This window comes from Pinus tabuliformis, chromosome 7 (assembly GCF_031772625.1).
Source record: "Pinus tabuliformis cultivar Carrire ecotype Pingquan chromosome 7, CPIR1, whole genome shotgun sequence".
In the NCBI taxonomy this organism is placed as follows: domain Eukaryota; kingdom Viridiplantae; phylum Streptophyta; class Pinopsida; order Pinales; family Pinaceae; genus Pinus; species Pinus tabuliformis.
The window spans coordinates 1,392,274,231-1,392,287,503 of NC_142293.1; the positions used below are offsets into that span (position 1 = coordinate 1,392,274,231).

The 13,273-nt window shown below is 36.8% G+C and overlaps 2 protein-coding genes and 1 long non-coding RNA gene across 3 annotated transcripts; 1 reads left to right on the forward strand and 2 right to left on the reverse strand.

Moving 5' to 3' along the window:
* Window positions 1–4,492: 4,492 nt before the first annotated feature.
* On the reverse strand, window positions 4,493–6,126 carry LOC149252848 (uncharacterized). The gene is made up of 4 exons (XM_089456730.1): window positions 6,097–6,126; window positions 5,832–5,937; window positions 5,369–5,622; window positions 4,493–5,187 (listed from the first exon to the last, which is right to left on the reverse strand). The coding sequence occupies exons 3-4, from the start codon at window positions 5,595–5,597 to the stop codon at window positions 4,955–4,957; spliced, it is 462 nt and encodes a 153-aa protein (XP_089312856.1). The 5' UTR covers window positions 5,598–5,622; window positions 5,832–5,937; window positions 6,097–6,126; the 3' UTR covers window positions 4,493–4,954.
* Window positions 6,127–6,304: 178 nt separating this feature from the next.
* Window positions 6,305–7,133, reverse strand: LOC149252849 (uncharacterized). Its single transcript, XR_016266095.1, has 2 exons — window positions 6,642–7,133; window positions 6,305–6,466 (listed from the first exon to the last, which is right to left on the reverse strand). It is a non-coding gene; the product is annotated as an uncharacterized LOC149252849 (long non-coding RNA).
* Window positions 7,134–7,424: 291 nt separating this feature from the next.
* On the forward strand, window positions 7,425–7,865 carry LOC149252850 (putative methyltransferase At1g29790). Its single transcript, XM_089454291.1, has one exon. The coding sequence runs from the start codon at window positions 7,425–7,427 to the stop codon at window positions 7,863–7,865; it is 441 nt and encodes a 146-aa protein (XP_089310417.1).
* The last annotated feature ends 5,408 nt before the right edge of the window (window positions 7,866–13,273 follow it).

Below are 13,273 nucleotides of genomic sequence, written 5' to 3' on the forward strand. Positions count from 1 at the left end.
CTCTTTTACAAATATGGTATTTGGCCCTTATTTATTTACCATACCTTTTGAGTAAGTATAAAAAGACGTTTTATTTATTTACCATACCTCCACTTTACTTATATTTTTATTTGTTTACACCCTTACATGTATATAAGGTGACTTGTGGAGTAAATATAAAAAATGTTTTATTTATTTACCATACCTCTCATTTATTTATATTTTTATTAATTTACCATACCTCTTTTGTAAATATGGTATTTGGCCCATAGGATTCACTTAAGTAAAACCTATTCTTGAAAATGGGCGAATGGATTCACTTAAATAAAACCTATTCTTGAAAATGGGCGAATGGAAGGTTGTAAGTCCTAATTTCAAGGGCTAAATTTACCTTTTTTACCCTCTCCCTTAAAATAAGGTGGGCTATTTGAGGTGATTTGTAAAAATGTACTATGATACAAAATATTCGCCCACTAAAAATTTAAAACCCCTTAATTTCGCCAAAGGGAGAACATTCGCCCCTAAAATTATCCTTGAGTATGCAAGACAATCTAGTGGATCATGTCTACACATGGAAACGTAAGATACCTGCATGCAATCTGATAAAAGCTAGACGTGTGAATGTTGACATAGACCTTGCGGTCTTCCAAATTTTCCTCAAATGTGCTTGAGAAGGTATCAAAGATGTCCTGCCATTTCATCTTGATATCTTGTCTACAAATAATGTAGTATCTTCATAGATAGGCAAGCTCATAGACACTTTCTCAACTACATCTCTAGTTGCACTCTTGACAATGTCCTTTGACCCATCTCTCTTGGAGGCCATTGTACCTGTATTACTAAGAGATAGAAGAACACTTGTGACACTTGGAGGCAGAGAAACACTCATGGAAAGAAATATGTCATTTGAAAACCAAAAGAAACTTGAGGATTGACATGCAACACACCTAGGTGACTAACTAGGAAGATCACACAATTTTCACTAGGAGGCTAGGAGTCTGACTACCAAAACTATGCAAACCACATTCCAAAATGTCAGCAGGCTAACTAATTGCTAAAACTGCGCAATGCATAGTCCAACCTAGCCCGCTGAGGACTAAAACTGGCACAGTTTTAGTTAGCAATTACTGTAACTAGCAAACTGCATTTGCTCAATTTCTGGGGCCACCAAGGCACTGCCTCTCATAATTACGCAAAGCAAACCTAGAGGCCAGTGTTGGGCCAACTTTGTGTAATTTTTGGGGGGACGCAGAGCCTTCAATCTCAGAAATGCACATTGCAAGATGGGAAAGGCAAAGCCCAGGCTAAGGCAACCCAGAACCGCCGAGGGGCGAATGAAAACATCAAAAGTTTGAATGCATGGTGAAGCTGAGTGAAAAAAATAGTGAATGATCATGCATGTAAATAGAGAGTGCAAGATTTAGAAAATAGGAAAACAAGCATGTGTGTGAAGCAAGTCTCCGCAATGGCTTCCGTTAGTGCAAAAACAATGTCATGCATGCAACAACTGTGAGATGTAATGAAAAACTTGAAACAAAGCTTCTACAAGGTAATATGGATTAAAACGACAGCAAGCATTCATTGAAAGCAAGAAAACAACACTTACTCAAACTGAAATACAAAAAGCAACAAAAAAGTAGCAAAAGATATGAAAAGTGGACTTACCCAAAAAAGTTGAGTTGAAAGTGCGGAATGCTCCTAGATGTGATGTGGGATATCAGTGCTCAAAGATTGATGTGAGGAATAAGATCTGAAGTGTTGAATAAATAAGTTTTATAAGATCGAGGCTTATGATGCGCATGCCACAAATCTAGGAAAAACTGACACTTGGCAAGAGGTTTCTAAAACCATTTTTTGCATGTAATCCCCATCTGCTAAAAATGGATTCCTAAAATATATGGATGCTTTTTCCTTTTCATTTTTTTCTTTTTTCTTTTTTGGGAAAAGAAGCCCATGCATGAAAATCAAAATTGCTCACTCCTCAAGGGGACTAGTCAACCTGGGAGCACATGCAATAGTCTGTAAGCCTAGGAATGCGTTTAGGTAGTTTATGAGCTGAGCAAGTCTGTTTATCCCTCATGCATTGTGCAATTTCTAGACTGAAGCCTTGGCTATCAATGAGAATTGCACAAATTTTTAGATGAAGCCCAGTGTTGGGTTGCATTGTGCAGCTTCCATAGGGAAGGTTTCCTGGTTATTCTGTGCATTTCTTGAGAGCAGCAGGCAAACGAGATGGATTGCTCAATTTCCAGAGGGAAGGCTAGTTCCCCTCCAGAATTGCATAATTTTCTAGGTGAACAACACAACTAGAAACTCGCAAAGTTATGGAATGTCAGCTTGCAGGTGGGAGGTAAACAAGCTATCACATACAAGCTAGTAAGCCACCAAAACTCAACTAAAGCATTTCTACTTGGGCAGTGCAAGACATGTTGCTAAGGATGGTTGGTAGGGAGGCTCCAAAACAAACCTAAGGAAAAATTTTGGAGGGTGTTTGTAGTTGCTATAACAACTCATTGAACAAAATCATAGATCTAAAGATCCTCAAATAAATCGAATTTTAACTTATGGATTCATGGTATAGGGGGGTTGTCCCTACCTATAATCCAAAATTATGAGTCTAATGGAACCAATAATTTTCCCATCCAAGTCCTGGCTTGTATTGTATAGAAAGTTGCAACATGCATCTAAGAGCCATCTAGGGACATATTGTAAATTTTGTCTAGGGGGTATAGAAACCAAACCAAGCAGCAAAGACAAGTTTTGTAAGCTCAAGCATTTTGGTTTGGCTAAGACCAATGTAGGCATACGACAATGATTATGCAAGAAAGTGTTTTTCAAAATTGATCTGCTTCTAAAAATTTTGAATTGATCTTTATTGAACAAAACCTTAGCTCTGAAGATACTCAAATAAATTATCCCTTTAGCTATGGAGTCATAGGTGGGGAGTGTACCCAGTTGTAATTTGGTACGCGCAATCCAATGAAACTGACAATTTTCCCATCCATGTCCTTGTTCAAATTTTATTGTTAGTTGTGACTTGCTTGCAAGATCCATTTAGGGACATACTGTCATTTTTGTGCATAAAGGTGGAAAAATATGTATGCAATTTTAAGAGCCTAGTTTTGTGCAATTTGAAAACCTTGGATTTTTGGAATTTAAAAACATTAGTAATGTGAAATGTGGAATCTCCAACATAGTGAGTTCAAATTTTAATGCATCATTATTCAATGTAATTAAACTAAGCATGTTGACCTTCAATCACAAATTGGAAATATTTGTCAATGTTTATTGAAGAGGAATTTGAAAATATTCCCAATGTAAAATTTGATGGAATGGAATTGTTGTTTATAGTGTTGTGACTAATTTATACCCAACACACCATAACAAACATGTATAAATTACACACATAAGTGACATAATTAAGTGATACCCCATAAGAAATGTATATAAGTATTGAGGATGATTACCAATATTTATTGAAATTTAATTTAATATTTAATATAATTTAATATTGATTATAAAAATAATGATTGCCAATATTTACTATAAATGTTTTTTATTTATACTTATGAAAAATAAATAATATTAATACCATAAAAGTAAATAGTTTACTTCTTTCACCCTTTTTTACTTATTTACTTCTTTCACCCTTTTTTACTTGGGAATATTCCAATACTTCTAGTATCTTCTTTCACCATAAAACTTATAAAAATGCATTTTCTTTTAATGATATTCCTCTTTCTCCATTTATTGTTAATTAAATTAATTTTTTTTACCATTTTTAAGTTTTATATATATATATATATATATATATATATATATATATATATATATATATATATATATATATATATATATATATATATATATATATATAGTAGGAAATTTTATAATGAGCTTGGGATAGCTTAATTGGCAATGGTTGTGGAAATGAAGTCTCACTCAACCTGAAGTCTTGGGTTCAAATCTTGTGTGATCCCCCTGAACAAGGTGAAAGATGATGATCATGAATGCAACCTTGAGTAATTACGCCGTAAGGCGTTTCCCTCTGAAGTGAACTCCCCCAAATGCTTTTCTGTCCTAATCGTAGCCGTTAGATCTTTTGTTAGACGATTGAACAAAAATCAACCGTCTGATTAGGTGTCTGATTATGTGTCTGATTTAATAAATAAAAAAATGTTTTAAACCTTGAAAAAACGTTTCACCATTCACTTGACATCTGTGGGCTCACAGCTGAGCTTCACGGCTGAGCTTCAGGAAGAAGCTGCAACTTCCTGAGAGCATGCGAAAAGCCCCCCTGATTTTACAGTGTCGTCTGGACTGCATATTCTTGCACGAGTAAATTAACATCTGTGGGCTCACGGCTGAGCTTCAGGAAGAAGTTGCAACTTCCTGAGAGCATGCGAAAAGCCCCCCTGATTTTACAGTGTCGTCTGGACTGCATATTCTTGCAAGAATTACTCGTGCCTCATTCAGAGAAAATAGTGCCTCATTCAGAGAAAATACCAGAAGGGCTTCGATGACTGCAAAGACTGCTTCGATCTTCAAGGCCGGGAGAAAACCAGGTGGGTAAATGGCGGTGGCTCAAATCAATGTTTGGATTTTTTCATCATCAAATTCATATAATTATGCTGTATTGTATCGAATTATTCTCATGGTTAGGCTTCAAATCAGATTGAAATGACGGGCTGCTCTGTAAACTAAGGAATATCTCTGAGAGCAAATTGATGTTAAGATGATATATTATGCTCAATTTGGTCTACATAGGATAATCAAAATAATCACAAATCATAAAGATGCACATAGATTGATATACCTGCAGGTTGTAGCAGATTCACAATGAAATGAAAAGATATAGATAGATATATACATGTACTAGCTCTCTTAATTGGCTACTAAAAAGGATAGATACATGCTAACCAGTGTTCGTTATGAAGATGTGATATTATGCAGATAATCACGCGCTATACATTATTCATTCCGTCTCATAGTAAAAAGCCAGAACAGGAAACGGATGCTCCAAGTTCTGAGATCGGATAAAGCTTTTTGCATCAAACCCTTCCCTTTGAATCTCATTTACAAGGTTGCTCGGCAATGGCTTCTCTTGCTGGTATAAGAGAAATAAGTGCCCCTGAACACCTCCTCCTGCCAGTGATGATGGGGATGATGTATATTCCACCATCTCTCGACCCAAACGGTTGACAACATCTGGATTTAGATGACACAATAATCCAATCTGCTCAGAGAAATTATTGCACTCTTTTGTGTTTTTGTATTACTTTACATGTATGGAGTAAAGGCTGCTTCCTAATTTGAAAAGGGGAAATGTATATATCATAGTGTAAAAGCTTAAGCTAGACGATGAGTACAGTGTTACAGAAAAACTTACCAACGTCTGGTAAAGCTGATGGAAGCCTAACATCCTGCACCAGCCATTGCAAATACAGAGCTTCGTTCCTCTCAAAGTTTGCAATATCTACACTAACCAATAGCAGCAGGTAAACGTCCTCTGCAGTAACTATCCCATGTTTTCGTAGAAACAAACTAGGCTTTTCACATGTTTGGGCTATGGGTAGTTTTCCAGCAAATGCCACTGCTCTTTCACCGAACTTTACCATCAAGTCTATAGGTTTTTCCTCAATTCTGGAATGAATGAAGAAAGTGGAAAAGGGCATATTAGTTGAGAAATGTAGATTCAAATAAAGCATGTCTACTGGCTTTACGCCCACATACGGATACACAGATCATGCCATAAAGGTATGTATAGATGATGATTAACAACATGAAAATTGGGATAAACTTGCATGTAGTATTTAAGCATCCTCTTGAACAAAAGCCAAAGAATGCTGTACCTGTCAAATAGCCTTGGGACAAGTTTCAAATTTTCAAGGCACTCTTGGACAGATGGGTAATCTCTCCTAGTGCCAGACACGGTGAGATCTTCGTTTTGAAGCTCAGCTGCAGTTGAGAAGAGCCAGTTCTATGTAGTTGTCAGTTGTTTATACTGAAAAGTGTCTTACAAATATCAGGCGGTGCACAGGAATGCGAGGCCTTTGTCATTAAAGGCTCATAATTAAAATGAATTGAGATTGCTATGTTGAAACTTGGTGATCTTACCAGGAGAAGGGGTAGTAAAACCCTGAGCGTTTATAATCTTGGAGCTGAGCCTCGATTCATCTACAGTTGTTGGCTCTAGTTTACCAGGTCTGTCAATAGCTCTCTCTACTCCATAAGTAAGCAGGGCAAAAGTGGGCTCAAAGGGGAACAAATCCTTAGATGCTAAATAGGGCTTTCGAAAACTGATAGGAAAATCCCATCACTTCAAGATTAGGGCTAAACAGTTGCAACCAAATAGAGCAGGTTTGATGGTTTCACGTACCGTTAGGGGTTATACCCGCTTTTTCTGCATTCTCTTTCACAGCAGTACCTGGAGGAGGCATTGTGCCAATGAAGATGGCTTCCCTGGTATGTGGCACTTTATAAAGTCCTACATTAATTAAATCAATTTAACAAATAAACACTACATACAGACTCCTCCACTGTTTTAAATCAAAACATAGGGGAAACCAAAACAACATTGATCAAGACCATTGTCATGTCAGGGTGTCATGTATATCTGTATACTGTACCATGATATACTATGGAGGCAGTAAGATAATTACCTATAGATGGGTCTGAGATCGCAGGACCTGCATCTTCCCTAATGTCAGTAGCAACTCCCCGCCTGGGCTGCTGCTCATTTGCCATGATGATCCCAGTTTAATCTAAATATAGTTGCAGTGACGATCCCACTTTAATCTTGCTATGAATGTTATTTCCAGGCAAACTTGAAACCAATCTTTAATTTATACAGACAACAGCAAATGAGATCTGATCTCCAACCGTTTGTAAGCTTCACCGTTTGTAAGCTTCAAGTGTGGTGTCAACCCTGAAATGAGTATATGAAAAGACAATAAGAACGTGGAGGCCATGCAAACATTGATGTGTTTGAATTGTCACCAATAATGCCACATTGCATCTTTAATTTATACACACAACCATAGATGATGAAACTGTTTGTAAGTTCAGTGTGGTGTCAAGCCTCAAATGACTATATGGAAGGACACTAAGAACGTGGAGGCCATGAAACATTCATGTGTTTGAATTGTCATCAGTACTGCCACAATGCATATTTTGACTTTGGCTTTGAAATGTCATTTTGGCTACCCAAATATTTATGACACGTCTTCATTAATTTATTGGTAATTTTTTAAAATTTAATATGTATTATTTAATAATCTAATTAGATTGGTGAGTTAAAGTTAAAAAAAACTAAAATGAGATATTCCTTAGTTTACAGAGCAGCCCGTCATTTCAATCTGATCTGAAGCCTAACCATGAGAATAATTCGATACAATACAGCATAATTATATGAATTTGATGATGAAAAAATCCAACATTGATTTATGCAATGTCCACACAGCTGCTGGAATTACTCGTGCCTCATTCAGAGAAAATACCGGAAGGGCTTTGATGACTGCAAAGAATGTTTCGATCTTCAAGGCCGGGAGAAAACCAGGTGGGTAAATGGCGGTGGCTCCATGGATTACTCTGTCGACGAGGTATTGAATCTGAAGAAGAAGACAATTCGAATTGGGTTGGACATCAGAGGAGGAACAGGAACTTTCGCCGTGAGAATGAGGGAGCGGAATGTAACAATTATTACTTCTATGAACTTGAACGGGCCCTTCAACAGTTTCATTGCCTCCAGAGGGGTTATTCTCATGTATATCACTATAACACAGACGTTGCCATTCTTTGAAAATACTTTGGACATTGTTCATTCTATGCATGTCTTGAGCAATTGGATTCCCACACAGCTGCTGGAATTTGTACTCTATGATTAGGTGAGGGTTCTGAGAAGAAACTGCAGAAACATTTGAGAGATCTGAAATTGATACACTTTTGATTTTGTTTATCAAGAAACTTTTCAAAGATGCTCAGAAGGTAAAGTTTAGCTTGGTGGCTTTTACAGTACTTCTATTTGAGAAATTTTTAATTTTCAATCATGGGAATATATATGATGCCCTTGCCTGTTTTTAAGATATTTGCCACTTTCAGTGTATGGTTCATGTATCTGGGTTTGATTTAGGGCTCCAAGATTTTCATATTCATATTAATATATAAAACAGATCTGCAATTTGAATTTCTGGATTTTCTACCGTGCCATGGTTTTCATTGATTTTTGAAAAAATGTGGATGGTTCGTCTGTAATGGTCAAGGGCTGAAATTCAATGGCCATGTTCAGTAGGTGCCGTGCTCTGCAAATTGTCCCAGACTCAGTTGGGAATCTGGCGGGCCTTTGAAGTCTTGTCCTGGGCGATTGCCGCGCTCTACGGACGCTACCAGACTCGGTTGGGAAGCTGACGGTTCTCCAAAGTCTTGACCTGGAAGGGTGCCGTGCTCTGCAAATGCTCCCAGACTCAATTGGGGATTTAAAGGGCTTCCAAATTCTTCAGCTGCGCCGGTGTTCCAATTTACAGGTGCTGCCCAAAGTTGAGCACTTGAGATCGTTGGTGAAGCTTGATGTGTCTGGATGTCCCAAACTACAATGTAGTGTGGGAGTATTCGAGCAGCTGCGCCAACGACTGGGAGAAGGTTTCAGTGAAGAAAACTTGGGAGAAAGCTTCAGTGAAGAAAGCGAGTAGTAAATATAACAGCATTTAATAATCACAATCGTGGTCCAGTGGCCACAGTGTTCACTGCTCGCCGAATACAACCTTCACAGATTTGTAATCTTAACCAAAATGAACAAGGCGGATAGCTGCGAGGCAGTTAGTCCCTGTCTCTGTAGATAATTAAAATATCTTGCTTAATGCGACAAGATTTATGTGTAATGTAATTTTACTGAACAAATAAGTGCATATTTCTGATTTCTGATTTGTGAAAATTTGAAATCACATGGAAAATTTTAGGGTGACGCGTTTCGAACCTTTATCAAGGTTTATCACCATCATATAATAAATATTTATCAAGGTTTATCACCATCATATAATAAATCTCCACCATGTCTTATAATGAACCTCGATAGAGATTCGAAACTTATCGACCCTAAAATTTCTATATGATTTTTTCAGAAAATCTTGGCTTAAGTTCATACTTCTCCATTGATCCGTTCTCATTTTTGGTCTAAACATATTATTTGATATTTTTGATCTAAACATATTATTTGATGAATACAGTAATGGCTTTGCTTCTTTGACGAATGCAGTGATGGATGTGCTTCTGCCTCTCAGAGAACCGTCCATACATGCAACAGTCACAAATCCGTTGTAGTCTAGCTAGATAGGATATATATTTTTTTCAATATGTAACCTTGCGTGAGATCTTCTGGGTTAACTATTTGTATAGTCTTCTCGATCTCCCATCAAATCTGTAGGGACTACCCTTGCTTACAATCCAACACCATTATGAATCAGTTTGTAATACATATACCAAGAAATTAATTATTATCACGATTCAGTAAAGGATATACTTTTAACTCTTTGCAAATTGACAAACTGACAGGTTTTCAATGTACTTCACATTTTCCATAGACAAGCTGTTAATTTACAAAAAGCACGTGCACCGTCAAATTAAGCTGAACAAATTACATAAGACCATGTTGCTTCATACAAGGATGTCTCTAATTTTATTTTTCAGTATGGAAAAAGCGATATATTCATCAAAAAGAAATTTTACAAACACGTGATATGAGATCAACATATAGATGTAATAAAATACATCAAATATCATCTTTCTGTTCCAGTCAAAACTATTTTGGCAAATCCAGAAGTATACACTATCATAAAACTATTCTGGCAAATCCAGAAGTATAGACTATCATAACCAGTATTGTGCAGGCATAATGAAGACAAGTGAATCAGCAAAGCTTCAGCTGCTAGACAAAAATAGGATCACATGGAGGGCTGCCACTAAACCTTCTCAACAAAATCACATCAACTGCTAGATAATGGCATTATCGAGGGCTTTTACTATTCTTCAAAAATCATTTTCAGATTGATGTCTAAAGGGACCATCCCTTCTCATAACTACATCCTCTATTTTTATTGGCTTCAGGGCACCTCTTATGAAGGTTTCAAAGACATGAATATATATTCCTTATTGATTTTCAAGTTGGCTTGAATGGAACAGGCTTTTAACACTTATATATATATATGTGTGTGTGTGTGTGTGTGCTTGTAACAATGATAAGGACTTGGCCTCTTCTTCAATACACAAAATAGGGTTCCTTGATTTTACTAATATAGATGACATAGGATGCCCACTGATTGTCTTTTCAAGGCTTGCAAATATATGCATACAAAATCTCGACTTCCTTAAATTATGAAGGGCCTTAGAACTTTCCTTTAAAAGATTCTCCGCTTCCTTACAAATATGTGGAATGAGAAGTCCACCACCTTTCTTCTCTTATAGACCGGAGATCAAGATATCACAGCCCCAATGACCTATACTGGTCGGCCAAATTCATAGAGCATGATAGTATATAGCAGTGCTTTATGTGACATAGGCTTCTTGGCCTTATTACAAGCACAAGGAACAAGTAGGCATCTTCTTAGATAAAACAATCGACATTAACAAAACTTTTTCTCTTCAATAAATTAGAGAACTAAGAGGCATGAATAGGTCGGATTCACTGTCTGAATTGAAAAGCGAGAGAGAATATAAGACAGAGTTCACTGAGCCATAACATTTCTGCCTCCATACCACAAGATCGAGAACAGAGTAATCCTTTCTCCAAGGTTGGCTTCATGAAATGACCTTTGGCATATTCTTTTGTTCTTGCACTTTTATTGGCCTCTTAGGAGAATAAAGTTCTTTTCAAAAGACTTATTCAAAAGCATACCTATGCCCAGAATGTAAAAGAGAGATAGCTCCATTGCATAGCAGACCTTTATTGTTTCTTGTGCTTAGAACAATAGGAACACTTGGCTCCTTCTTAATGGTTCAGAGAACTAGGCCAACAACTCGATTCTTCATTGCTCCATAGGGCTCTCTTTAATTCATTGATCAAATCCAAATAAATATATGTATCCCTAGAGTCACTTATTTGATCCTCAACAAATTTTCTTGTTGGACATCTTTATTTACAAGACTTGAATTTATGTGAGCACAGGTGACTGGATGGAAGGACTGCTAGCTTTAGAATACTGATGCAGAGGTGCCAAAGGGATCATATCTTCAAACATACTGTTGACTGCTTTATCCAATGAGAAGATTGGACTTAGATCAACAAATTCTTATAACAAAACGCTTCATTGACTTCTTATCATGACACGTGGTTTAGCTGCTGAAGGAGGACTTTCCTATTGTAAGAACAATGAAATATTACCTCCACAAATAGCATATAAAAAGTACCTAAAAAAATTAAATTACTGCATTAAATGGGTAATATGCATTAAATTACCCAATCCAGAGTAATAATCCATCAAAGTCGTAGTCAAACAGTTTGGCAAAGTGCCTGGTCAATGCTTCTCTGTGTACTGGAAAAGTCAACCGCATAAAATCACAAGAAATCTGTCCTTCAAAAATTTGCACGTATGGGAGAGAGATAGTTTCTCAAAGAAAGTCGAATCCATCATGAGAGGAAAGAGAGAATCATGTGTGATGATGCCAAAATGGAGTGAACTCATCTTATATTTATACAATTCAATGTGTGTCAAAGGTGATGTCTTTTGGGCTTCATGAGCCTACATGACTGTGGGGCTGACCTTGACCAAAACCAACATTGTGGGCTTGACTTCAAATATACATTTCTGCCTATCAGAATCCATCGTGCTTTAGGTCGAAATTGGTCCTCTCGAGAAGAGGAATCCAATGCCATCATCATCTCATACAAAGGAGCCGTCCATAGTGGAATTTGACCTTAGTTGACCATTTTTAACAATTGCCTATACCAAACATCTAGTTAGAAGACTAATTTTACTCTCAATAAACATTGGACAAAAACTTCTCTCGATCCATTTTGAATCTGGTAGTATCAAACAAAATTTTCATTCCATAGATGAAACAACTTTTGTATTGCACAAGAGTTCAGCTTTTTTGTGGAGAGGTATGTTCATGACACCTCACTTACAAACTGGTTTGTTGTAAAGTTCATCTTAACAATGATTGATTCACTCAAACGAAATAAAGTGGGCAATAGATCCACATACACATCCTACACACATGGACACATACATAAATATTGTGGGAAGGACAGGAAGATGTGCTGACCTGACTTGAAAAAGAAATTGTTTCAAACCAATGTTGTTAGACTTGGACTCATCTAAGACTCGGCTGGGCTGTGACTCAGGAAGACTCAGCAGAATCTTTTAGGCTTGGTAAAGAGAAAAAAAAATACTCAGAATATGTGCTGGCAAGTTTCAGAGGAGTCTGTCAAGTGGGGATTATGACCGAAGAGTGTCTACAAGTTACTCTTTTCAGCGGCGACTCAGTGGACTTGGCAAGATTCAGGAGTCCGAAAAGAGTCTGACAACATTGTTTTGAACAAGCATTAGTCACAGTCGAAAAGAAAATGAACAGAGAAAAATCAGCACTCTTAATAGAAAGGATACATGTGTAGAGTTCTATTTAAGAGTTCAAGGCTAGACTCCAGTATAAAAGCAAATTCTGTTTGCTGCTGGAAACTGTAAAGTAGACAAGCAACAAGCTAAGTATTTTATTTCGCTGAACTTGAAATGCTTTGAAAATTCTCAAATGTTAAAATCAATCAAATTCTTGCCATTTATCTTGGACCTAATTTCATACATAAGCATGTTAGGAAACCACACTCCTCTATAAAAATATACAAGTTGTAAGACGATTATATAAACAATCATAGATTGAAACAATTTCGAGCAAATGAAATGTTATTTCAATATATTGGCCCTGTTCAAGTTTTGAATGATTTAGAAATTAGCAGATATGTTAGATAGTGGAGGCAGGAAATTTGCACTTCTTTTCTGTCAAACCTGGTAGCTAATAAAAGATGAGAAACAACTTAATCACACACATGTTGGTAAAGGCCTAATACTAAGAAGGCAGGTAGAAGTGGATGATTAAGATTGTTTATAGGTTTAGCCAACAGTTTTATTGGTAACATGCTTAGTTTGAACTTTTGGTGATATTGTTTCATCACATAGGCTGACTACGGTTTGGTGAATTGTTACTGGAAATATACTTAAATCAAGATAAAATATAGGTGGTAATACCTAGTTGAATGGAGAGTCCCAGTATATTGGCCCTTTTGAGGATTATTACTAAGTACATTTTT